Source organism: Epinephelus moara, chromosome 16, assembly GCF_006386435.1.
Source record: "Epinephelus moara isolate mb chromosome 16, YSFRI_EMoa_1.0, whole genome shotgun sequence".
NCBI lineage: Eukaryota > Metazoa > Chordata > Actinopteri > Perciformes > Serranidae > Epinephelus > Epinephelus moara.
In genome coordinates, this window is record NC_065521.1 from 46,108,120 (window position 1) to 46,135,606 (window position 27,487).

The following is a 27,487-nucleotide window of genomic DNA, read 5'->3' on the forward strand; positions in this document are numbered from 1 at the left end:
GAGACAATGAGACACATTGTGACGTGTTCCAACAGCGTGTCTCCGTAGTGACAGAGTGCAGGTACCAGACTGACCTGCCTGCAGTCCACACCTGTCTCCCACTGAACATGTGTGGAGCATGATGAAGCGTCGACCCCGGAGAGGTGCATCATGGGAGTGTTGAGACACTGAAGTCAGATAAACTTCAACAGTTTGTGTCCTCAGTTCCCAAACACTGACTGAGGTGATGATGTCACACAGTGACAGGAAACAGGCTCCTGTCACGACTTCATTACAACCTGCTGCAGAGTGAGTGCAGATTTACAGAGAACAATAAAGTTTATCAGTTTGAATATTAAATCAGTCTGGACTGGAATATATTAAATATGGATTTAAGAAAGATTTACAGATGTTGTGTAACTTGACTTCACATCAGAAACTTTACAGATTATTATTACAACATAAACTAATGATGATGTAATATTATAGATTAAACTATGTATTCTCAGTGTCATCAGCACTGTCAGAGGAGAAGGAGAAGAAGAGTTCTTCCTCTGTGGTGTCTTATTTTGGACTTTCTTGTAAACTGTTGCAGTGACACATTTATTTTGACAGGAACAGGAAACTGAGCTCATTTAGACCCGTGACAGTTTGAACCGAGGCCTCGAGCTCACTTTCTGTACGCGCGTGCGTGAGTGAGAAGAAAGTGCGCGACACAGAGAGAAACAAAACCGTTGGTTTATTTCGATACAGCTCGCTGTGTGTGTGTGTGTGTGTGTGTGTGTGTGTGTGTGTGTGTGTGTGTGTGTGTGTTTTGGGGAAACAGTCCTCCTGTTTCCCGTCATCATCCTCATCACCATCAGCGCGCGCTTCCTCCGCCCGCCGCTCTGAATTCTACGAATTCCTCTCGCGGGATTTAAATATTCATGACGTGACGTAGGAATCGTAGCTTGAATGTGATTGGCGGGCCGGTTCAAAACATTGAGCACACGTCTGAGCGCTGATTGGACAGAGTCAGGCGCGAGGGGGGTATAAATACGGAACAAAACAGTAACGTAAAGCAGAAGGCGGTCAGATGAGTCAAAGGACATTACTCAGAGAAGTTTAGGAGATTATTTTAACGTTTGATCAGTTTCAGCTGCAGAAATTAACTTTAATTGTAGTTTTCTTCGCTGAAGTTGGATTAAAAGCTTAAAGCGGGAAACAGACGGAGGCGTCGGTCGGTTCAAAGCGGAATAACAAGTTTTAAAATCGACCACAAAGGAATTTAACCGACGACACGATGGATTTTATCAGCTGCAACTGAAAGTATTCACAAAATGTTTGAGAAAAGAGTCGCAGAGTTTGAAGTGGAGGAGGTCAGAGGGAAGAACGGTAAGAAACACTACATTAAAATAAAAATACGTTTAATATGAAACGAAGCAGGTTAACGGAGATAACGTGACTTTATCAGAGTTAATGTTCACCATGTGTTTTACTTCAGCTGCTACTGTCTGTGTTTAGGCTTCAGCCAGACTACATTCAAAATATAACGACTTCTAAAAGTCCAGATTATCGTTAAAACAAACAACTGTCGGTTCGGCTCAGATGAAACGGTTCCCATTGTTACTGGACTTTATTTTAACACTTAAACGTCTCACCTGTTTAAAATCAAACGTTATAAATGAAACTTTTAAAATGCTTTAAAATCAAACTGAGAAACGTTTAACTCCTGGGATGAAACTGAGAAATAAAAAAACTTTGCAGCAGCTGAATTAAAGTTTATCTTTCAGTATAATCAGTTTCTTTTGTTTGCTTGAAACTCGTTTTTCTTGTCACTCAGCAGCAGGGCGCCAACAGTCACCACAACAAACAAACAAACAAACAGTGTAAATGTTTACACTGATAATCCTCCTCAGTGACGTGTGCAAACATTATTTCATCTAATTCAAACTTTTCCTTTGTCAACTTTAGTTTCTGTTTTCAGACTTTATTCTTTAATTTTATTTTTGTTTATGTGAGATAAACATCAGTCTGTAAACAAACTGGTGTCACAGGTTGTGAGTCAGTGGTGAAATATGTCTGTCACAGTTTGTCAGAGTCAAAGGTCACATGATAAACAACAGTCTGAAATCCAAAAATATTAAGTTTACTGCGATGACTAACAGGAAGTCATCACACTGAGGATGAGCTGGAGACGCTGTAGAAACACGAGCAGTGATGTTAAAGTTTCTCAGCACGTTTTTAACAGATTTATTTCTTAAATATTTCCTTCTTGTCAGTGTGAGGGTGAAATTTTTATATACTTTATTAAAAATGAGCCGCTGATGACCACAGAGACAGACGACAGATAAGCATCAGTGTAACGCAAGGCCAGGACGTGTCTGATGGTTTCAACCTGCCGTCTTTGTGCAGGTTAACTTCCATATAATCATGTGTGTATAAGATGTTGACAGCTGACTGATGTTGTGTTCTCTCTCGTCTTCAGTGAAGGAACCGTTCTGCAGTCAGTATCGCTGTGGTCCTCTGCTCGGCAGCGGTGGTTTTGGTTCAGTGTTTTCAGGCCAGAGGCTCTCAGATGGACTGCAGGTCAGACTGCGCCTCACTCACACCTTTACTCCTGCACCTGTCTCCAGTCTTTGTTTTATTTCAGTTCCATATTTATTTTTAAATTCTATTTTAATCCTGTGAAGCAGTTTGTTTTTGAAAGTTATTAGTTGTTGTTTATTCTTCAGGTGAACTTTAATCTTGCATAACAAGAGGAGGAAATGATGTCACTGTTCTGCAGTTACTGCTGCTGTAAATGTAAACAGGTTGTTCCTCCTTTTTGTCCCTCCAGGTTGCCATCAAACAGATTTCCAGTGACAGAGTTCAGCAGTGGGCCAGACTGGTGAGTGACACAACTATTATTTTTATCATTGGTTCAGTCTGAAGTGTCTGGAAACAGTTTGTCAGAGTCCAAAACCCAAATAAATTCCGTTTACTGTGACATTAAACTGAGTCTGACACACTGAGGTTTGAATTTAGCTTTAAAACATGTCTCAGCCTGTGACTCAGTGATCAGCTGACAGTTTCAGCTGCACATAAAGTTAAACCTTTGTTTATCTTTTTAATTAAACTGCGTTGAGACTCAGCAGAGACACAGACCTCAGGGCAGCTCTGCCCTCTGCTGGTCAGACAGGTGAATCACAGCCGTAGGTGGGGGCCGGCCCCTCAGTTCCCACGGAAACCTATGAGGTCATGGTTCAGTAAATGACGCCGCAGGATTTCCCCTCAGTGACAAACTCATTTCTAATTCATCACAACTTAAACTGGGAACTCCCCCCACCACAGTAAAAACACCTGAACACACCTGCAGGCGCAGATCAGGGCAAAAAAACACCCAGAGACACTAAACTGGAGCTTCTGTGTGAAACTGTGACGAATAAAAAATAACTGCATGACTCATAATAACAGGCGGGGATTTTTTTTTACGTGTATCAGGTGTTATTTTTAAGATGAAGTTTTGTTTATGTGAACTTTACCTGACTGAGTTATTAAAAGTATCTGACGTATTTATCACAGCAGACATTAATATTATTATTATTTTATCATAAAAAGTTTTTATGAACTTTAATTTGTTAGTTTCTGTGTTTTTGTTATTTATGTTCGGATCAGTAAGAAATCAAACTTCCTTAAAAGAACAAAATATTCAGGTGTTTTTCTCCTTTATGGAAATAAACAAATATATTTGTGTGTTTTGGACTTTTGGCTCAAACAAAGACAGACGTGTGTGTTAGTGTGGCGGCTCATGTTCATCGTTCTCTCCTCCCTCAGCCCGGCGAGGTCGGCCCTGTTCCCATGGAGATCGCTCTGCTGCAGAGGCTGTCAGACGTCGGAGGTCACGGGGGCGCCATCCGCATGCTGGACTGGTTCGAGGTGGAGGGGCGGGGCTTCCTGCTGGTTCTGGAGCGACCGCCTCAGTGTCAGGACCTGTTTGACTTCATCACAGAGAGAGGAGCGCTGCCCGAACGCCTCGCCCTCAGGTGCTGACTCTATCCTGTCTGACAAGGACTCATAATTCTTATTTGTGATCTCGTCTGTTCTGTGGTGTTAAAGCTCTCTGTGTTTTTGTTCCCGTCAGGTTCTTCCGTCAGATTGTGGAGGCGCTGCGGTTCCTTCACGCCCACGGCGTCGTGCATCGAGACATCAAGGACGAGAACATCGTGGTCGACACGAGGACGCTGGACGTCAAGATTATCGACTTCGGGTCAGGAGCTCCGCTTAAAGAGACGCCGTACAGCGAGTTCGAAGGTAAAGAGACAGAAGATTAAAACTATGTTCTGATAATGTTCTAGTGTAATAATTGAAAAATTATTGATCGTAGCAGCTGCAGACTGTACTGACTCCTCCTCCTCCTCCTCCTCCTCCTCCTCCTCCTCCTCCTCCTCCTCAGGTACTCGAGTCTACAGTCCTCCTGAGTGGATCCTGTCTCAGTCCTATGATGCCGTCCCTCTCACCGTCTGGTCTCTGGGCGTCCTGCTCTTTGACATGGTGTGCGGCGACATCCCGTTCGAACGCGACCAGGAGATCGTCAGGGCCACGCCCATTTTCACCAGAAGGGTCTCTAAAGGTGAGCAGAAGCTCCGCCCACCACTCTGTCCTCTATGCAGATGAGACGCGTGTCTTCACCCTGTTCCGTCCTGCTGTCACATTTAATCAGTCTCACGTCACCTTTTACAGAATGCCAGTCTCTGATTCGCTGGTGCCTGTCCTACCGTCCAGAGGAGCGTCCAACTCTGGAGGAGATCCTGTCTCACGCCTGGATGGAGGGAGGAGACAGGGAGGAAGAGGAGGAGGAGGAGAGAGGAGACCTGCAGGAGGACTGCAGCTCTCTGCCCAGCCAGTCTCTGTGACTGCACAACCTGAACATACAGGGACGGACAGGACCCTGAGTCCACGGGCCCCTGGGTGAATAAACACAGACCCTGAGTAAACATGTCGTCTTCTCTGTACGTCTCTCTGATGGTGGACGTTTCTCTGATGGTGGACGTCTCTCTGATGGTGGACATCTCTGACAGGACTGTGGCTGATCTGAGACTGTTCCACTCTTGGCCAGCAGGGCGGCGACACAAACTAAAACCTCACACTGGATTTTAAAGGAGCAGTTCAGAGTTTCCTTCATGTTTTAATCTGTTGACCTCACTTCCTGTGAAATCATGATGAAGGTCAAAGTGTTCAGTTTGCTCATCGAAGAGTTAATGGGCTGAAACGTGGAGGAAACTTTGCTGTGATCCGTCACAAACTATATTTATTTAGATTTTTGTTTCCTCGTCACACTGCAGTCAGCTGATTACTTTTTTAAGTTATAATTTATCTGTTGGTGAGCGCAGCAGAAACACTTCCTGTTGAGGTATTTATTTAGTATTTATGTTTTGTATTGAAGATATAGACCTTTTTTTCTGCATCAGAGAACACTGAACAAACTGCAGACACTCTTTAGTTGTTACCTCCGTCACAGATGATCCAGGTCACAGAGTAGAAACCAGCTGGTGTGTATGAAGGGATGAACATCAGCTGATCGCCTTTGAGTTTTTACACAGAACAAATAAAAGAAACTTCATGTTATCACCTGACACTGATCTTTATTCCTCCATAGAGTCAACTCCACAGACCTGTAACAGCACACATCCCCACAGTGACACACCTGTCAAAAAATGTTTGAGTGTGTTCAGTGACGCTGGAGCAGCAGCAGCTCAGATGTTTCAGCTCTGAGGTCAAATTAAACTAAAACACAGGAAGTTAGTTTGACGTTAAAGTCAGAACTTTAATTTAACGTAAGGACAAAGATATTTTATTTTTATTTTTGATTCCGTTTCAGATGAAAACCAGTGACGGCGTTGATGTTCAGATGTGACGTCACTGTAAATACTTGTGTATTATCGTCTGGTTTTATGATCAAAGTGGCTCATTGGTCACTTGTTGCTGTTTATTTATATTAAATATGAATTTATGGATCAAAAGAAGAAAAAAAGATCCAATGTTTGAATAAAACAGTTTTTGTCACTTCATCATGTCGTGTTGTGTTTTCTCTCTGACACTGCATTACCCACAATTCATAGTGTTTAAAACAAGAATGAGCAGGAGAACAACTTTAAACAGCAGCTTTATATTGAACACATGTATAAATATATTTACACATTTATAGTAAACATATGTACATTGTTTTAACATCAGTGTGAAAATTCTGAGTCTTTAAAAACAGCAATATTTTCAGATTAAAATCTCAAGACGTCACAAACCTGCAAAATATCAACATTTCTTCTCTGGTGATGTTTATCATGAAGCAGACGTGTTGAATTACGTCACATTAATTTAGCGTCCTAAAATAAATGAATTTAAATCATGTAGGTGTGAAAACAATTCAAAGTGAGTTAAACTTTATAAACTGATCCCAGCATGTTGAGCTGCCTCTGAAACTGTCCTTCATATTTGACACCAGCAGGTGGCGCTGAACATCCACAGCATCTGACAGGTGAGGTGTTCCCGCAGCAGCCAATGGGATTCCTTCATTTTAACCTGCAGGAGAACAAGGAAGTGATTGTTGTCAGGAGGAGCAGAGAGGAGGAGGAGCAGTCAGAGGTCTCACTCTGACTGTTTTCTCACTGACACTTCACACTTGAGCCTTCTGTTTGATTTCTGTGCTGGAAGCATTTCAGTTAGGTCAGGTTTTCCTCCTCAGAGTGATCCCTCCTGTTATTCAGTCCTATCTCTGCAGCTGTAGTTCTTCACTTCCTGGACACCTCAGCTCCTCCACTCTGTGTTTTCATCACGGTGCTGCAGGTTCGTGCTCCCCGGGCTCCTCTAACCTCAGCTCCGGCTTCATATCCGTCTGACAGCCGCGGCTGTCTCCCGCCTCAACACGGACAACGATCCGGATCTCCGGCTGGGTCTCAAACTGTGAGCCGGGGGAGCTAGCTGGGAGGCTAGCGGAGTGTTAGCCGAGCAGTAGCGGGGTGAAGGCTCGGTCCAGACGGCGGGCAGAGGGAGCGCAGCATGGCCGGAGGAAAGCACATCCAGGCGGCGGAGGAGAGGGCAGCGAGCCGGGGTCAGAGCGAAGGTGAGCGGATCAGTCCGGGGAGGGAGGACCGGGGGATGGGTTAACTTCACACGGCCCGCACGGCTCTGAAACTGGGGTCACCTGGTACCTGCATGATGGGAGCACTGGTGTGTTGATAGTTTTATAATAATTATTAATTATCTGTCGATGAATTTAAACAAACTAACACAGATTGTGTGAGTGTGAAGCTCCGTGGGAACACACAGGGCGCTAACGGTTAGCTAACTAGCAGCTAACTACCCAAACTTAGCTGACTGAATGGTGACGGTCATTATTCTGGAAAGTTAACCAGAAAAGTTAACTAGCATATCGACTAACTAATTATTAAACATCACTCCACGTGTTTAACAAGTAAAGATAATGTCGGTATTTTAATTTAAACTGAAATGAAGTGTTAGCATGTTAGCAGAGGGGGAGGCTAACGCACCAGGCTAGGCTAACTCCACTGTTTACACAGCTTTATTACAGGTGAACACACCAGGTGTGTGTGAGTGGTGCACTGTCACAGAGCTGGCAGCTGGTGACGTGGAGGTTTGGTTCAGGTGGGGTTGGTGTGGTCAAATCACACACACACACACACACACACACACACACACACACACACACACAGTGTGTTGGCTGGTCACACCTGTACGGCTGCTGCAGGTAACCCTGAGGCTCTGGTGGTGTGAATGTGTCTTCAGGTTTGTCCGCATTCATTCTGTTGTGTTGAGGAGCTGCAGGATGTTTCTGAGTTATTAACCACTCAGTGGGGCAGAGAGAGGCTGAAGAGGTGAAGAAGAAGTATTCAGATACTTTACTGCAGTAACAGTACTAACATCACTCCACTACAAGTTAAAGTCCAGCATTTAAAGCCTCAGTGACGGTATCGTCAGTCAAATGTAGTTAAAGTTAAAGTCAGCATGTTTCAGTCTGTGTTTCCCTATGAGAAGGATCAGGGTCGTGTTTAAAGGCAGCTATGAATGAAATGTATTATTATTATTATTGTTATTATTGTTATTATTATTATTATTATTATTATATCTCTTCCTCTGCTGGTCCTCTGACCACCTCTCACCTCAGCATCACGGGTGTCAGGTCTTTGAGCTGCACTGCTCCCAGACTCTGTATCCTCAGGTACACTCACCTGTTCAAACCCTCAGATGCACCCTACCACTGACTGAACCCTCCACACACTCACCTACGTGTCTTTAACAGTATTACTGGTTTTATCCCAGCAACTATGTATATGTGTCGGCCCAGTCCACGTCTCCTGCTCTATACGTTATTTTATGCTCTGTGAGGAGACCGTGGGTGTTTGGAAAGATTTTGAGAAACAGAAGTCATAATCAGTGTTTAGACTGGTTTATTTATGTGTTTAATCTTGTGATATTGTGATTTTATTCTCCTAAAGTGTGTCTTTAGTGTAAGTTAAAGTAAGTCAACTTTGACTGCAGGGTTGCAACGAGATAACCACCTCAGAGAATATCACAGTATCACAGGGTTATGATAGCAGCATCACACTCGAGGTCGTGATGGTGACCTGTATATCGTCACGGCCGGATTCAAACACACCTGGAGGTCTGCACTGAAGAGTCCTGGCTTTCCTTTTCCTCGTCCTCTCCTGACGACCACTCACAATTTAATTCAAATGTAATTTTTGGGGAAAATATCCATCTTCTTGGTGTAACGCTATAGTGTCAGTTTGTGTCAGTGCAGCGAGTGTGACAGCTGGTTAATTAACAGCTGTATTTATATTTATAACACCTGTGAGCAGAGTGATTTTACTGTTACATGTCCCAGTGATGTTATACTCTATATCAGCACTCACGGGATGCCTCTCATCCAATCAGATTACTCGGTGGGAACTGACTGTTGTATAAAATCATTTAACAAAATCAGTTTCAGGAGAAGCTGCTGCCTCTTTTCTGACGTGCTTCTGTTCATGAACAGACTGAACGCCGTCACTGTGCGTTCATTAAACGTGGTTATTTTCACCACAGAGCGACTTTGCTTTACCTTTCACTTGATGCTGTCTGTTTTGGTGTTTCTCTGCAGCAAACAGGAAGTTGAAGTACATCAGTCTGGCGGTGCTGGTCGTCCAGAATGCATCGCTCATCCTCAGCATCCGCTACGTCCGCACGTTGCCGGGCGACCGCTTCTTCGCAACGTCAGCCGTCGTCATGGCGGAGGTCCTGAAGGTCCTGACGTGTCTGCTTATCATCCTGCTGCAGAAGAGATGTAAGCGGATCGCACACACACACACACACACACACACACACACACACAGTAATGAGTGTGTGTGTGATGTGCTTTAGGTGTTAAAAGTGTAAAAGATGGATATTTTAATTAATCCCAACTTGACTCTGACTGAGAACAAACAGTAACACCCTGTCTCTCTGTCTCTGTCTCTGTCTCTCTGTCTCTACAGTCAATGTGAAGGAGACGGTGTTGTTCCTGGTGGACTCCATCTTGTTCCAGTACAAAGACACTCTGAAACTAGCCGTCCCGTCACTCATCTACACTCTGCAGAACAACCTGCAGTACGTGGCCATCTCCAACCTGCCAGCTGCCACCTTCCAGGTCAGACTTCATATCGTCCATAACGACATGTTAGCCTGTCTCTCAGTTCTGTCTGACTCTCAGCTCTGAGCCCATTGGTGCAGTTCGATCAGTGATGTCATCAAACAGCTGATGACTGTAGTTTTTATAAAACAAACAGGAGGAAATAGTGACTTGGTTGGGAACTATAACTTCCATCAGTACACTGCACACACTGTGTACCTACTTCACAGTGTGCAGATTCTGACGGGGTCTCAAATCAAACATGGCCGGTACTCTGAACAGAAATGAAGGTCACAGGATTTGACTGGCTGACGGTCATGAGGCTCACACGGCCCCTGTTAGGAGATTCATTCATGTTGGGCTGAACATGAAGAAACATAAAGAATATATCAGCTGATTTCTGTGATTGAAAGATAAACTGAGTCTTTAGGTGCCAAGCAGGGCAGCTGTCATTGTTTCAGACTGACGCAGTTTTTATTTTCATGGCCAGCAGCCATGTTGTGTGAGTAGCAAGTGTACTTGTGCCTATCCGTGTGCACATGGGTGTGTAGGTGTTAAAATGAGGTGTGGCTGTGGCATTTTCCTGCTATTTAATGGCCGCATTATTCAGGCAGTAAGATAAGCCGACACAGGCGGGATCACAGTGTGCGTACACTCTGCTTGTTACACACACAGGGACGTGTTGATGGGATGTAGGTGGGTGAAATAATCTGTCATTAATGAGGAAAATATGAACGTAGCAGAGATCAGAGAGGAGCAGTGTTACTGCACTGATTATATCAGACGCTAAAAGTTTAGTTCTGTTTTCTCTGTCGACTTTCTAACGACAGTTTTTAGTGTTAATATTTACTGCAGTGACATCACTGCTGCACTCTGCTCCGATTGGATGGAACCACCTTGTAAAAAGCAAGATACCCTGATTGGTTCAATTCATGTTACACTCTGAAGCTCCACAGCAGATTTTAACCCCTTACTGTCCCACAGACTGTTACACATGTACAGACATGATAAACTAACGACTCCTCTGTCGTCTCTGATCAGTTTATGTTTTCTACAAGTGTTTTATACACAGTGAGCTCCTGAAGACACATCTCTGTCTGTGTCGATCAGTTTTTCACTCAGAATCATTCAGTTCATTCTTTTAACCTCAGAAAAACCTGTGCAACATGTTTATTCTCTGTGATGTTGTTTTCTACTTTGAGTTTGAGGCTTCATGATATGGTCAAATCAAATCACGTTTATTTATAAAGCACATTTAAAAACAACCAGAGCTGACCAAAGTGCTGTAAAGAACATGTGAGTCAACATCAGATATCAATTAATCAAAGAAATCAGCATAATGTAGTGCAACAAGGACCAGTTAAGGACAATCAAATGCCAGGGAATACATATGAGTTTTTAGTTTTGCCTTGAATATAACTACAGTGGAGGCACATTGTGTTTTCCAGCTGACACCTCCCAGTTCTCCCAGTTCTTCATCAGCAGCAGCTTTGTTCAAGAAAAGATTCAGCTGAAGATAACAAAAAAAAATATTTCAGTGTGTTGAAACTTCTTTATCTCAGTGACAGTAGCCCTTTTTAAACAGGAGTTGTGCAAATTTGCAGGAAAGCCCAATCAGTCTTTTTTCAGCATTGGCAGTATAAAAACAAAATCAGGGAGTGCAGCAAAATGCCGCCTACCTACTTTTGTTTATACAGAATGTGCCTTTTTCGGGGCAATGGGGGGCGTGAGCAAGTAACAAAACGTGTAGCTCAGCGTGTGACGTAAACAGTGACGTGGGAGGGAAGCCGCGGCTGGTCAGTCCTTCGGTGATTCTCTCGTAAGTCGGCCCGTTCTTCACCGTCCCCGTCATCTGACGGTTAATGGCCTCTTCGTTTGCGAGGACAAGGAGGGCGCGCAATTCCTTGTCTCCCCAGTTGCTCATCTTTACAGTGTCTGTCAGGTTTGTGTTTCCCTCTTGGATCAACTCGCCATTCCGCCTCTGTGTGTCTGCCAATGCTGAAAAAAGACTGATTGGGCTTTCCTGCAAACTTGCACAATTCCTATCTAAAAAGGACAGTGACTCTGACTGTTGGGTAAAAAACTTTTGAGTGTGACCTTTCAAATGAGACCACGTCTGTACATGTACTAAAGGTGGAACAACAGCTCTCAGTTTACTTCTTGTCTGAGGACATGGGGAGGAGTTTAAGGTGAATTTTACAGTGGAGTTGGACACGCCCTCACTGACCATAACGAGCTGTAGATGGTGTATATCGGGCCTTAAGTGTGGAGTGTGTGTGTGTTTCCTCTCAGGTGACGTACCAGCTGAAGATCCTCACCACAGCTCTGTTCAGTGTGTTGATGCTGAGGAAGTCTCTGTCCAGAGTTCAGTGGGTTTCTCTGCTGCTGCTGTTCGCTGGAGTCGCCATCGTACAGGTACGTCCGCTCACCTGCAGCTCACCTGTCACCACTGTTTACCTCACAGCTTCTCTCACTTTACAGATGCAGATTACTGATAAATGGTGATGTATCATTATAGATGAGTCAGCTGGATATAAAGTCATTAAAATGAGCTCCATCTAAACTGATCGACACATTAATGCATCAATAATTAATAATGTTAATATAAACTATGGTCTGGATGAAAGCACAGTTCCGATTGGCTGCAAGGTGTTTATTAATTTCTGATATAGGACACTTCATCAGGCAGTGTCCTGTATAATTATTCTGAAATGAGCCGTTCTGCATGACGAGTCCGCCGCTGCCTCTGTTGGTATTTTGCTTATTGTGATGTCATTTCTTTGAGGATTTTCAAATGCTTCATATTCCTAAAATCTGTACAACCCAATAGCTCATCAGACGTTCCTATCAACCTGCGTCTCTGCTCCTCTGGCGCCACCGCACGTTTCACTGCCGCCTGTAGCTTAACGTCATGACATCATCACAAGCGGACAACGTGATGGTGCAAAAGTCAGAAGACTCAACTTTCTGCTGCAAAAAGAATGAACGCTCTAGCTTTCATACTTTTTTATTTAAGATTGATTTTAAACAGGATCAGGTCTGTTATCAGAGAGTTAAATATGTTTTAATGCCATTATTTTTGTACTTTTACTTAAGTTACATTTTGAATGCAGGACTGTAACTTGTAGCAGAGAATTTCTACTCTGTGGTATCAGTACTTTTAAGTCCCGTTTCCACCGAGCAGTTCAGTTCATTGTTTCTGTCTCCACAGTAAAAGTTGTGGATGGTACCAACAGAAGCGTTCCTTAGCGTCCCCATGTTTGGTCCCCCCTCTGTTGGGGTACCTAGCACACAGATCTGGTACTAAAAGGTGGAGCTGGAAACCCTGCAGTCTGATTGGTCAGTAGAGGACGGTCACTCTGGTTTTATGTAACCTCTGTTCATACATCAGTAAACTACAACTATAAAATGAAAGAGAAAAAAATAACTTCATTCACTGGGCCGACTGCCGGCAACTTTTAAGGTGGAACGTTAACTTGTAATGTTACTCAATGCATGAGTTGATGACGTGAATCCATCAGCACACCTTAAATTTCACTGTGACAACTTTGACCATCACTTTAGTTTTTATATGACACACACTTTTAGTAATGACTTTAAAAATATAGATTAATTTGGAGCGGATTATGTGAAGGTCATATATTCTAATCCTCACTTCCTGTGGGCTACAGCAACACTAAACCCCTGAGCTTGCCTGAGAAGGACTAAATGCACAAAGCTGCTATTTTTAAATATCCCATGGAGAGAGACTCTCACTGCAGCCTGTTCTATTTTGTTGTGAAAATGTGGGTGCAGTAGAAACTCTAAACAGACCGAGGGTCTAGGTACCATGTCTGAAGGGTCACTGCTGGTTCCAAAGGGACTGGACTGAAAGGGTTTGGTGGAAACGAGTCTTTAGGTGATGTGAAGGATCTGAGCATTTCTTCCTCGTCTTCATTCTGCAGCTCATTGGTTTAAAACAAAACCTAGTTTATTCACCAATGAAATTATTGATCAGATTTTATTGGTTGATGAAAACTTAAAAACGTCTCTTCACAGTTTTCAGAGTTTTATTTTTAGTTTTAAACGTCATGTTTTTTTTTCACTATGAAAAGTTATCTGAACGATCTGATAGATGTTATTGATCCTCTCAGGTGCAGCAGGAGGGGAAGAAGGAGGCGTCGGTGTCGGGCAGCTCCAACCAGAACTACACGGTTGGTTTGGTTGCCGTGGTGATCAGCTGCCTGTCGTCAGGGTTCGCCGGTGTTTACTTTGAGAAGATCCTGAAGGGGAGCTCAGCGTCCGTCTGGATGAGGAACGTGCAGCTGGGGATCTTCGGCATGGCGCTCGGCATGTTGGGACTGTGGTGGAATGACGGCGCCGCCATCGCCGAGCATGGCTTCCTGTTCGGCTACACCGGCATGGTGTGGTGCGTGATCTTCAACCAGGCGTTCGGCGGGCTGCTGGTGGCCGTGGTGGTGAAGTACGCCGACAACATCCTGAAGGGCTTCGCCACCTCCTTCTCCATCATCGTCTCCACGGTGCTGTCCGTCTACCTGTTCGGCTTCCACGTGGACCTGCTCTTCACGGCGGGGGCGGGGCTCGTCATAGGCGCCGTCTACATGTACAGCCTCCCCAAAGCGTCCGGCGGATCTTCGTCCCCGAGCTCCTCCTCGTCTTCCTCGGCGTCTTCTGCGTCACCGAGAACGAATGGAGGCGCCGAGATGGAAATGGAGGAGTTTCTGCCAAAGTCAGTGCTGGTGAAGTGACTCCTCCCCCTCTCTATCTCTGTCTCTGTCTCTCTGTGGCGTCTCCTCCCCCTCGCTCTCTGATGGTTTCCTGACTCCACCTCCTCCTCAGCTCCTCCTCAGCTCTTCCTCAGCTCCTCCTCGCTCCTCCTGACCCTCTGACCTCCTGCTTCTTTTGTCCAAACCTCCCCCTGAGCTCACAGTTTCCTTCTGACATCATCACCACCTCCTAACTTTTCTCCCAACCTCCTCCTGAGCTCCTGACCCCCTGCTCACCTCCTCTGCACCTCCTCCTTCCTGAGCTCCTCTCGTCCTCCCCTCAAACTTCACCTGACCCTCTCCTAACTTCCTGACCTCCTCTGGACTTCAGGACATCCTGACCCTCCTCTGACCTCCTCTTCACTTCCTCACTGATTTTGTGACCGTCTCACCCTCTCCTGACCTCCTCTCCTCCCTCTGGCCTCCTCTTCACCTCCTGCTTTTCTGACCAAAGGAGGACAGGATCTCCTCTTGACCTTCTCCCGATCACCTGCTTACCTTCTCCCAGTCTTGTATGGACCCCCTGACCTCCTGCAGACCTCCTCTATGCCCCTCTGTCACCTCCTCACCTCATCCTGGCTCAGTCTCTGAGCTCAGCTGAAGACTCTGAAGACGAAAAGGAGGAGAAGACTTTTTATTTCCCTCCTGTTTTTTCTTTCCTGTCTCTGCTCTCCATCACAGGCTTTTCACCTCACAAGAGGACCTCCTCACCTCCCTTTTCTTCCTCCTGTTATGAAAAGAGGAGCGCCCAGACTGACTTTACTTCTTTCCTGCTCCTCTGCTCTAACTCGGAACTGGCTCCTTCTGACTTGAGAAGGAGGAGGAGGTGATGAAGGAGAGCAGGGCTCCTAACGTCTGGTTTTAACTCTGCTTCTCCACCTGAACACTAACCTCTCCTCTCTCCTCCACCTCAGAGCTCAGGGAGGCGTCGCGTCTCCTCCTCCTGCCGTCCACTTCACAGACTAACTGCTCAAAGCACAACAGGAGGAGGAGGAGGAGGAAAGAGGAGGAAGAGCCCTGACCACCTGTCTGTCTGTCTGTTTCCTGTCTCGCCCTCTCTGCCTTAAAACTCTTAACTTTACTAACTGAGTGAAAAGAGGAAAAGCCTTATTGATTATTGATCATATATTGATTATTGTTGCTGGAGGAGAATCTGCAGATCGATCAGATACTGATCAGATGAATGTTTTCACTGTGCAGCCGTCGGCGGGTTCATCAGCTCACTGAAATGTTTCTGCGCCTGGCTGCATCACATATTTATCACCTTTGTATAAAGACTGTAATTAATTATTATTTTCATTATCAATCATCTTTATTATTTTTGATAAATAAATAATTTAAAAAGTCACAGAACTGTAAAAAATATCTCAGAGTCCAAAGTGACGTTTTCAAATGTTTTGTTTTGTCTGACCAACAGTCCAAAACTTAATTACTCAGTTTATTGAGACATAAAAAAACTGACACGTTTAAGATTCTTAAATAACTTAAATGATTTCTTTGTTGCTGGAACAATCAAATTTACTATTTAATGTAGGACGTTAAAAGATTTCACAGTTTTTTGTGTCATAACAGGAGTGATTTATATTATATTGATTTATATTTATGGAGTTCCTGTTTTTCAGCTTCAGAAATCATTTCATCCTCTGAGTTCCAAGTTTTACTTTAGTGTCATACACATGAAAAATAATAATAACTTTATTTGTATAGCTCAGTTCATACAGCGAGTGCAACTCAAAGTGCTTTACACAATAAAATGAGAAAATACAGATTAAAGACAGAATGAGAGAGTAAATAAGATTCAAAGATACAATCACACATCAACAAAAAAAGCGCATTAGGTTTGATACTGATGAGTTCAATAAAAGCTTCATAAATGCATCTTCCTGGATCTGTCGGCCCTTTCAAACTATATTTATGTAAGAAACAAATCAAAGACAACAACAACAACAACAACAACAACAATAATAATAAATGCTACAGTAATAAATCACTGAGTTATTTTAAACAGAATAAATCCTCAAACATCTTCCTCTCTCGTCATGAAGTCCAAACAGCTTCAGTCTGTTTCCAGCAGACCACCGAGCACTGCGACCCTGTGTACTAACTATTAACTACTAATGTCCACAAAAAAGGAGACAGAATTTCCCAAAAAGTCGAGACAAGTTAAGAAGCCTTTAACAGAGACGACACTGAGCTTCATCCTCTGAGGCTGAAACGTGAAGCCCAAACCTGCAGTTCCTCTAATGTCCACTGGAGGCTGGCTCCAACAGTGAGTCAGTCCCCACAGACGTCCATGTTCACGTGTAGAAATAAACATGTTTACAGCCTGGTACAAAAACAGTTTTGGTCTCTGGAGATAATTTCCCACTTTGTGATAATTGTACGGGAGCGAGATCAGATCCACAGCTCCGCCCTCTCGCCCAAATATGGTAATGCTGAACCAGAGGCTTTAAAATGAGAGTTAACAAACCAGTGGGTGACGTCACAGTAGCTACGTCCAACCAAAAACCAACATTTTTGACCCCAAAGAACGGTCGATAAATGTCGTGTTTTATCATGTAGCCGTTATTAAAAAAGGCTTTTTAACTTTCATAGCTGCACTGTTCGGGAAATTCATTCACATTTTGTGGATATTAAGTGAATTAATTCAGGGACTGTTCTTTATTAATCGGAGGACGGGTGCGGCTGGGGTGTGAGGGTTTTTTGTTTGTTTGTTTTTTGACCTTTGAACCTTGAATATTTCTCCTTGACCCTCCCTGAGTGATGGGAGGGAAATCCATGACCCTCCTCCATAAATGAGTTATTAGATTTCTAAAACGTCGATCGAATTTGTTCAGATTTGGTTATTTTTTTTGTTTTTGTTTGTTTTCAGATGGAAGCGTCCGTCACACATGATGTGGCCAAGGACCGTCGGAAATTTGAATATCTAACCATAATTTCTGTTTTTACAGTTTCTGGCTGATGACAAAATCTGGACGGCATGTTTTCTTTAAAAATCAGCGGTAAAATATTTACAAAATACAGCCGTTTAAATTTGTATGCCCCGCCCCTAAGCCCTTTTTGAACCAAACACCGCCCCCCCCCTCCCCCTCATAAATAAGGAACAGTCCCTAAGATATTTTGCCACCTGATAGTCACAGGACACAGTGACTGTAGATTTGTGATTTTAGCATCAGTTCAAAACCTTAAAGATTGTTAAAGTTCAGAGAGTGATCAGCTGACCTGTGAGAGTGCGTCTGTGTCAGTGCTCGGTGTCATAAGTAACTCAGCACCAGGCCGCATCAAAACGTCTCCCGTCAAACGATGATCGATCCTCTCGCTTCCCAAATCTACAACAAAAGACAGTTTGTGTGGTTTTGCTGGCGGCCAATCACAGCAAGCGTTCTTGGATTTAATGTGATGTGTGACGGGCCCACTGCAGCAGCAGCAGCTACAACACCCACAGTCTGTGAGATGGTGACGTCGTGTGTTTAACGGCAGTTTAGCACCGAGAGGCCACCAAACATTCAGAGGTGTGGCTGTGTGACACAGCTGTGGCGTCTCGTGGCTTTTTACACACTTTTTTTTTTTTTTTTTTTTTTTGAGATTACGAGGTGGAATTATGACATCGTTATTATTGATCAATGTGTTTATTCTCATTTGGTGTTGATCATTATTGATGACATCAGTGAACCATTTCAGCTGATCGATCAGACCGAACGAATCGTTAGAAGAGTCACTTTTGGACTAAACGTGGGCTTTACGGTGTTTTTGACATTTCATAGGATCAATGATAGAAAAATAATCTTTATAATAATCAGTATCAATAATGTAATCAAAACATATCATTAGCTGGATTTATCTGACAGAGTTTCAGCTCTTTATCAGCTGATGACATCATCTTTTACACAGAATGTTTTTATTTTTTAAATTGATAATGATTGATTATTGTTGGCGTGGAGCTGCTCAGTGAAAACATGTCACAGGTCAAACTTGGCTTCCTGTCGGCGTCCACGTTGAGACGTTTGTGTTCGGTGCCTTTCCTTCTCATCTGTACAGAAGCCATAGGATTATGTCGGTGTGACGTGTACAGTCGGTTCACACACAACAGCTGGAACTCTAAAGTCTTCACACAGGAGGGGCGGCGGCCTCATCACGCAGAGACACTGACCTCAGATCAGCCGCAGCTGTGACGGGACTGTGCTCGCTGAGCCGAGCAGCTTTTTAACAATGAATGAATCATAATGACTGTAATGTTTGTCCTTCCGCGGGCGTCTTGTTGAAGAAGACGTCCTGCGCAGGCGTCCTGAATGTTTTTCTGTCGGTACGACGGGCGAGTTAGTCGGTCAGAGACGAGTCGTGTTCGTCCGTCGAGCTGCTTCCTGTTGTTTACGTTGTTGATTGACATTGGGAGGAAAGTTTGAGTTGTTTTTGTCTCCATGTCGCTGCCGGAGGTGACGAACACCTGAGCCCCAGAGTCTGGTTATAATCCAACACGTTAAAGTGACGAACCGCCTGAATCCTCCAGGTCGACACCGAGACACGAGTCTTAAACATTCAGTTGAAGGCAGCACATATATAATTACCTGATCTCCCGCAGGCCCCGACTTATTGTCTTCACCCTCGAGTGTTTTCTCAGTTTATTGATGAAGAGTTTCGTCAATAAAAAAGCAGAAAATCATGAAATTTGCAGTTGTTGATGGTCCGAGGTGACGTCCTCACATGTCCTGTTGTATCGACCCACCTTCGGAAAGCCCCAAATATTCAGTTTTCTGAGAAATAAAACCAAAAGCAGAAGATCAGAGCAGCAGGAACCAGAAAGTGTCCGACATTTATGTTTGGAGAAAAGAGAATAGTTTCAGATTATTTTCTGACTAATCGACGTGCTGCAGCTTCAGGCCTCTCGATGATGTGAGTCAGTCCAGTTTTAAGCAGCTAGTGTCTGTTAACTTTCTGTGGGACTCACAAACAAAATGATTTCTTTAATATTGAAGTTTATTTAGTGACGTTAACTCACTGTTTGCTCAGATATTAAGTAAATATGAAAAGTTATTGAAACCCACATTCGAAACCGACACAAAAAACCCTGAAGTTTCTCTTTAGGAACTTTTTATTTTAGTTTAAATTGCAATACTTTGCTGTATTGACTTTTTTTTGACAACTGATCAGAGTCTGCAGGCAACAACAGAACACCAGAGAGGACGACGTTAGTTTCTCAGTGACCATAAAAACATTACTGTGGGATCTCAAGCACGAACACACGCGGAAGACTAAATGAACCTGACCGGTGCTTTGTCACTGGACCTCTGTGCTTCTCATAAAGAAAGAGAAGAAGATATACTTTATTAATCTCCGAGGGAAAATTAAATTTTTGCTTACATTATATAGAGAGATGTCAGAGTGAGGGGGCTGCCTTGGACAGGCGGCCCAAGCAGTTAGGGCTTCATTGCCTTGCTCAAGGGCACCTCGGCAGTGCCCAGGAGGTGAACTCACCAGCTACCAGTCCATGCTCTATATGTGGTCCGTACAGGGACTTGAACTGACGACTTTCTGGTTCCCAACCAAAGTCCCTATGGACTGAGTTACTGCTACCTGATGGACTGGCTGTTATGAACACCATGTGTGAGCGTGGGGTGGTTCATGGGTTTGGACCAAAAGTAAACTGGTTCAGAACCTGAAAAGTTGATTTCTAACTGGAACCAAAGAATTGCAGGTTTTCCTCGACCTGAAGTGCGAATAATAACGACATCAGTGGCGTGTCACATTGTGCAGGTTGGAAACAGACGACGGAGAAGTTGAGTGAAAAAACAGAGGAGTGCAGCGGTCTCATTAATATTCGGTCTATGCTCCTTCTTTTGGGTAAAAACAAATAATGTTTGTTCTGGGGTGGTTTGTAGCCGAGTGTGAAGCAGGCGGGATGAGAGTCTCAGTCTGAGGTCATGGATCTCTGATGGAGAACGGTGGATTGTTCCCTCTGTGTTGGGAGAGAGTTACTGCCCCAGGCGTAGAGTTCTCTGGGTCTTGTTCACAAGTGAGGGTGAAATGGAGCGTGAGATGGACCGGCGATTTGTTACCGCAGAGATGTTGGCGATGGGCCAGACCATTGTGGTTCAGAGGGAGCTGAGCCAGAAGGCAAAGCTTTCCATTTCCTGGTCCATCTGCGTCCCAACCCTCACCTATGGTCATGAGCTCTGGGTAGTGACTGAAAGAATGAGGTCACAGATACAAGCGTCTGAAATGAGTTTCCTCTGTAGGGTGTCTGGGCTCAGCCTTAGAGATAGGGGGAGGAGTCAGACATCTGGAGGGAGCTCGGAGTAGAGCCGCTGCTCCTTCATGTTGAGGTGGTTCAACATCTGATCAGGATCCTCCTGGTCCAGCTGGTAGGAGGCCCCGGGGCAGACCCAGAACACACTGGAGGGATTATAGATCTCATCTGGTCTGGGAACACCTCGGGGTCCTCCAGGAGGAGCTGGAGGAAGGAGCTGAGGAGAGGGACGTCTGGAGCACTTTGCTCGGCCTGCTGCGACCTGATCAGTATGAATGTATTGTTGGATGGACTAAACTTTACCATTATCAACTCTCAAGAAATCAGGATTAAAATTGAGATTGTCGTGTTTTCTTTCAGCAACGACAAATAATTCCTGCATGAAAAAGAGAAAATGATTCATCGATAATCAGACTTTCTGTAGGAAACTGATCTCAGGACGGAGAAATGTTGGAGCTTCGTTGTTCTTCAGCTCCTGCGAACGACATGGAGACAAAAAACAAAAATTTAACAACCTCCCAAAGTGCAGAGAAAACTTTAAATAGTTTTTCTGTTTCTTCTCATCACAGTTTGATTTCATTGGAAGTGAAACGAAGGCAAAAAGAAAACAAAGACATCATTTTGTTGTTTTCTGTTTTTGTAAAAACAGTTTTTGTCTTTTGGGAACCCAAAAATATAAATATTAATATATGAATTGTTTTTATTTAATGTGGGAATGAAAGGTTGATCTGTGGGGTTTGATTTTTTGGGTGGTGGTGAAAGAGGAGGAAGAGGAAACTCTGCAGGTTGTTCCAGCTCTTTGTGACGGCTAATCAGAGATGTTTATCATGTTGTCGCCATAACGAGTTCGACAAAATCACAGTTTGGAGTTGTGGGGTTTGTTTTTTGTTTTGATCAGAAATTAAGTTTAGTTTGGTGAAAATGTGACTTTTTGTTTTTGCTGTTGCACCAAATTTGAAACTAAATATTAAGATTGAAAAAATCCTTGAAGCACAGCTGAACTTTGAGTTAATTTTTTTTATTTTTTTTATAAGTTGCACAGAGATTTTTTTTCTCCATAAACAAAGTGAAACAAAAAAATAAGTAAAAACGAGCTTTTTAAATTTGAGCTAGACTTTATGAATTCCAAGTAGTTTTCATTTTCAGAAATCAACATCCGTAAATCCACTTTGATCCGTCTGGAGCGCCACCTGCTGGTAGTTTAACAGAAGCCCTGTGGACAGACTGTCTGAAGGATCCTCCGCAGGATCTGTTTGTTCCTCATTGGACGCTGCAGGTGAAGAACCGTCCAATAGGACCGACAGAAATCTCACAGGACGTGTTAAACTTCCTCTTCCTGTCTGGGCAGGAAGTTTGTGTTTGTGTGAAATCTGTTTGTCGGCTCGGACAGTTTTCATCTGTTAGTTTGCACTTGATTGTTGACTTGTACCAATGCCTCTCAACCTGTAAATACTTCTTTTGCTAAAGTTTTATATAAACAAGGACATGGACTCAAAGACTCTGAGTTTGTCTTAATTTGTAGATCAGTTACTGTTAAAGTATTTAATATATTTATATTCTATAGTCAAACTATTCCTGACAGCTTCCCTTCAGATACAGTTTATATCTGTGCTTTATGTTCTTCACCTCTCTGTGTCAGGGAAAAAATCTGGAGAAGAATGAAATCGTGACGACAGAAAAAGTCAAAGATATTATGACTATTATTATGATATTATGATATTAAGATTTTAATCCTGTTAAACCATAAGAAAAGTTTATAATTATTATCTTAAGCTGGTGACGTCAGGTCTTCCTTTATTCTGAAGTCCTAAAACCTTTTTTATTTTTTCCAAACATGTATCAGATCATAAATGAACGTGAGAAAATCACAGGTTCTTTTAAAACATCGTCCTCACTGAGCCTCGTGCACGAAGCAACATTCAAACACTTTCTCTTATTTATATTGGATCTATAATTCGTTCTTATTTTAAGAGAAAAACATCTTGTTTACAGTTCACTAATTGTTTGGGTTGATTTCTTTACGTCTGTCAGACGGCACAGACACTGAGTCTCTTCATACCACAGCAGTTTAAAAACACCAAAGGTGAAGATGTTTTGACTTTTATTAAAAAAATTCTGGATCCTACATTTCCCACAATGCACCTGTCGTATCACACAAATCTGTTTATTCATTTATTAACTGTGGTTTCAAAACAACATTTTTCTGTTGAATCAGTTGTTCAATAGATTTTTTTTTCACTCAGGCTGCAGCACGTCTCTGTAGAAACTGGAGATTATATATATAAATATATGTTTGGTTTAATGTTCAGTTGTTGCCCTCTCTGTTAGGGACTGTTCTTTACTTATCAGAGAAGTCTGCAGTGTGACCCTCCCTGAGTGGCTGGAGGAAAACACATGACCCTCCCTCCGACATAAATGACTTATTAGATTTTTAAAACTTACCCTTTGATGTTTGAAAGTTAAAGTTGAAGATGAAATCCTGGAGTTGGAAAAAGTCTCAGTCGTCACACATGACGTGTCCGAGGACTGTCGGAAATTTGAAAATTCAATGATAATTTCTGTTTTTACAGTTATTGGCTGGTAAATGGTGTCATTTTAGTGATTTTGAAAGAAAACATGCCTTTCAAACTTGATGCAAGTTTGAAAGGCACACACACTGCCAAAAAGAAAGAAAGAAAATAAAAATTATCATCAATTTTTTTTTAAAAGAAAACAAATCACCAAAACTTTTTAAAGAAAGTATCACCAAAAGTTTTTGAAAGAAAAAATTGCCAAAAAATTAAATAAGAATAAAAAAATCACCACAACTTTTTAAAGAAAATATCACCAAATGTTTTTGGAAGAAAAAATTGCCAAAAATTAAATAAAAATAAAACAAATCACCAAAACTTTTTAAAGAAAATAACACCAAAAGTTTTTGAAAGAACAAATTGCCAAAAATTAAATAAAACAAATCACCAAAACTTTTTAAAGAAAATATCATCAAAAGTTTTTGGAAGAAAAAATTGCCAAAAAATAAATAAAAATAAAACAAATCACCAAAACTTTTTAAAGAAAATAACACCAAAAGTTTTTGAAAGAAAAAAATGCCAAAAAATTAAAAAAATCACCAAATCTTTTAAAAGAAAATATCACCAAAAGTTTTTGAAAGAAAAAATTTCCAAAAAATTAAATAAAAATAAAACAAATCACCAAAACTTTTTAAAGAAAATATCACAAAAAGTTTTTGAAAGAAAAAATTGCCAAAAAATTAAATAAAAAAAAAATCACTTTTAAAAGAAAAAAAAAGAAAAAACTTTTAAAGAAAACACCTTCCAGATCGACCTGCGTGGTTTCTTTAAAAGTTGGTGGCAAAAAACAATAAATAAATAAATCCAACCATTTAAATCTGTATGCCCCTCCCCTCAGACAAAATAAAAGTCCCCAGTGCTTAAATCCGCTGCGAGGGTCATAAGGACAGAGGGATGTCGTATGCTGTAAAGCCCTGTGAGGCAAATTGTGATTTGTGATATTGGGCTTTATAAATAAAATTGATTGATTGATTGATTGATTGATTAAATAATTTGATATTGCCTCCCTCTTTTTATTGACAAAAAGGTTATATTATTGATGATAAAACAGAAACACAAATCACAAATGTTTAAACTTCAGTGGTGAAATCTCTTCTCTTTCTTTTTTTTTAATTTTTTTTTTTATATCTTTTTATTGATTTTCTTGAGCAACAATACAAATACAGATCAGTAGTACACATCTCTACAAGAGACAACCAGTGTGACCTAAGCGTCGAAGAAACAAGAGTAACATGGCAATTGGAACTTCATGTGATACAACAGTATTCGTATAGTGCCTGTAACTTTTCAGACAAATGTTTGACAGAAGTCTCTGACGTCTGATTCTCTTTGAGTCCAAAGACTGAAAATATTAACTGGCCTGTTTTTGTTCAGAATATTGAACTATGTAAGATGTGAGGAAGCCCTAACTTCTTCTTCTTCTTCCTCCTCCTCCTCCTCCTCTTCTGTATCTGTCCTCCAGGTGTGCAGGTAAAGAAAAAGGATCCTGAGTGACAGACTGCTGCCTTCGTCCTCCCTCCTCCTCCTCCTCCTCCCTACCTCCATACTGCAGTATTATTATGGTGCTGCAGTGTTACTGTACTGTAATTTAACACATTAATAATCTGAAACCACAGAAGTGTTTCATCACATATTTAAACCTCGAAGCTGTTTTCTTACTTTAGTGTTTAAAACATGGAGTCAGTGTTACAGAAACTAAACATGAGATAATGATGTCAGTGTAATTCTCTTTAAATAATCCTGAGACAACGAGATTAATCAGTTATTCTGGAATAATATCGAGATCATTGTTCTCATTGTTTGTCAGGTCAGTGCGCACAGATTATTTATTATGTCAAATAACGACAGACTGATCTTGTTACAGAGGAAACAAAGGTTTAGTTTATCAGATTGAGATGAAGTATTTTAAAAAAAATATTTTTCTCATTAAACAAATGTTTTTATTATTCTTTGAAAATAATAATAATTTACATCCTGAGATTTATTATTTATTAATTATCCCCAAATTCTCAACACAACAAAATTAAAAACAACACTAACTGTGGCTGCTTGCAGCTTCTATACAAATATTTACTTATGTTATTTAATAATCAGGTGACTCCTCGCTCCGTCATCATGTTTCTGTCCTCAGGTAAAAACCTGCAGTTTTATAGCGTCATCAAATTTATTGTAAACAGGAAGTTAAACCTTCAATTTAAACCTTTAAATAAAGAAATAAAACATATAAATCTAAAGTGTTTCATTAACAGCAAACTGATGCTCTGATATGGAGGACAAAAAGAATTAAAAGTCAACTTATTTAATTTTGAATTTGGACCTTGATCATCTTGATTTATCAGAGTGTCTAAAAAAATTTGTCATGAACTTTTTTAAATATTCGGAGGAGGAGCAGAACATCCAGCATTTCAAAATAAAAGCTCATATTTTTCATTTACGAGGAAATCCAGATTATTTAAATCATAATCCAGTGTGTGATAGTCAGACTTTTTATGTTAAAATTGAGACAGAAATCAATATTTTAATTTCCTAAATTAAAATGATGAGCTTTAATAACAATGATAATGATCAATGGGATTTATGTCGTGCTTTTCTAGATACTCAAAGTTTTACAAACAACAACAAAACAAAGAGGAAATAATCAATAAGAAGGGAAACAGACGATTCATTTATGACAGAAACATCTCAGAGTCTGAAAGTATTTCATCATCTGGATTTAGTGTTTTATTCATTTTATTTTTTATCTTTATTTATTCTATTTGTTTTTCACGTTATACATTTCAAAATAAAAGGAAGCTATTTCAAAATGTTTCTTTCAAAGCTGAGAGTGTGAAACACTAACGTGCCGCTGAGCGAAGTGATTCAACACAAAGTGACCTTATCGTCCATCATCATCCTCACTGCGACCTCGTCACATGTCCACGTTTGGTCATGGACTTCCCATGTCCACATATGGCGTCCAAGGTACCCTGGGTGTGTTGGTTGTTGACGTTCTGTCTGTACAAACTGTGAACACCGGCCTCACAGGTGAAAGTTAGTCGGTGGTTGTTGGATCCATCCCGCCCTCCTGCCCGCCCTGATTGGACTTATGATGTGATGTCGTTGTCCCAATAACGATGTTACACACAGACGGCGACTGACAGCGTAACATGCCGATGTGAAGGGATGACTTTTTTCGTCAGTGTCTGATGCAGAAGTCACCGACCAATCGACCAATCGCCGCCATCCGACGACTTCAGAGTGAGAGCGTCTTGTGTTTTAACCTTTATTTAACCAGGTAAAAGACCCATTGAGATCGAGATCTCTTTTACAAGGGGGACCTGGCCAAGAGGTCAGCAGCACACGTCACAATAAATAACAGTGCCTTAAAGTTTTTTGTTGTTAAGCTTCATGTTGTTGAACTTTGTATTTTTGAACTGTAAATGTTCTGAGACGTTAAAGTGGAATCTGTTCTCAGAGGAGACGACAGAGTGTCAGGTGTTTGTGACTTTATGGAGACAAACAACAGGGTTAAACTTTACTGATAAACACTCCGACACTAATGTTTGATGAACAACAGACTGTGTGAGGTGAATTGTTCCTTTAAAGTGCCTGAAAAGGTGAAATGACGTCATCATGTGACCAAACTGATTTTGGATCTGTATGTTTCACTTGAAATGTGACTTTAAGTTGTTTTATTAAACATTGACACTTTTTATGCTGTAACTTTATTAAATGTTATAGATAGATAGATAGATAGATAATGTTGGTTGTAGTGTGTTGGTGGAGCCAGCAGGGGGAGACAGTGACTGATTCAGCTTCACTCAAAGAAGAAAGAAGGGCATTCTTCTAAGTGATTGAGATGAATTTGATAAATGGCCCAAACAATGATAATCTCTCATTATTTGAAAATTAATTTTTATTAATTGCTTCTCTCACTGGAAAAATTCTAATTGCAGGTGACTTGACTGCACTTTGGAGCCTCTGCTCGACCGCTCTCATTTGAACCTTTGTGATCCTGGAGAATGAAAAATCCTGCTAAACAGGAGTTTTCATGTTACTGTGCAACAAATAAAACCTCCTCCTGTTTAGGCTATTTTTTGATCTCCTACTCTCTCTTATGTGTGTGTGATGTGTATGTGGCAGTATCGTCTCATCAGACCATTCACCTTCATCCTTATTTTACAAAGACCTGCAATTAACCAAAAGATCCTTTAGATGGCGCCTTCAGCCTAACTGGTTACAAGATAATGACTTCATTAAATTCATAGGGGAGCACACAGATTCATACTTTACAACTAATACAGACCAAACACCTGCAGTCACCAGG

At 41.8% G+C, this 27,487-nt stretch overlaps 2 protein-coding genes across 4 annotated transcripts; both read left to right on the forward strand.

The window, feature by feature from the left end:
• Positions 1–1,028: 1,028 nt before the first annotated feature.
• pim2 (Pim-2 proto-oncogene, serine/threonine kinase) lies at positions 1,029–5,573 on the forward strand. The gene is made up of 7 exons (XM_050064502.1): positions 1,029–1,353; positions 2,447–2,547; positions 2,798–2,848; positions 3,775–3,983; positions 4,082–4,251; positions 4,394–4,570; positions 4,681–5,573. The coding sequence occupies exons 1-7, from the start codon at positions 1,299–1,301 to the stop codon at positions 4,851–4,853; spliced, it is 936 nt and encodes a 311-aa protein (XP_049920459.1). The 5' UTR covers positions 1,029–1,298; the 3' UTR covers positions 4,854–5,573.
• A 1,113-nt stretch (positions 5,574–6,686) lies between these two features.
• On the forward strand, positions 6,687–26,873 carry slc35a2 (solute carrier family 35 member 2). 3 transcript variants are annotated; one of them, XM_050064484.1, is made up of 6 exons: positions 6,687–7,057; positions 9,095–9,277; positions 9,468–9,619; positions 11,894–12,016; positions 13,735–14,330; positions 17,240–22,107. In XM_050064484.1, exons 1-6 carry the CDS (start codon positions 6,994–6,996, stop codon positions 17,295–17,297), a joined length of 1,176 nt encoding a protein of 391 aa, XP_049920441.1. In that variant the 5' UTR covers positions 6,687–6,993; the 3' UTR covers positions 17,298–22,107. The 3 variants fall into 3 exon arrangements, with proteins under 3 accessions (XP_049920441.1, XP_049920442.1, XP_049920444.1); XM_050064485.1 differs by having other exon boundaries at positions 6,688–7,057; positions 15,282–22,107; XM_050064487.1 differs by lacking the exon at positions 17,240–22,107 and adding an exon at positions 24,644–26,873 and having other exon boundaries at positions 6,690–7,057.
• The last annotated feature ends 614 nt before the right edge of the window (positions 26,874–27,487 follow it).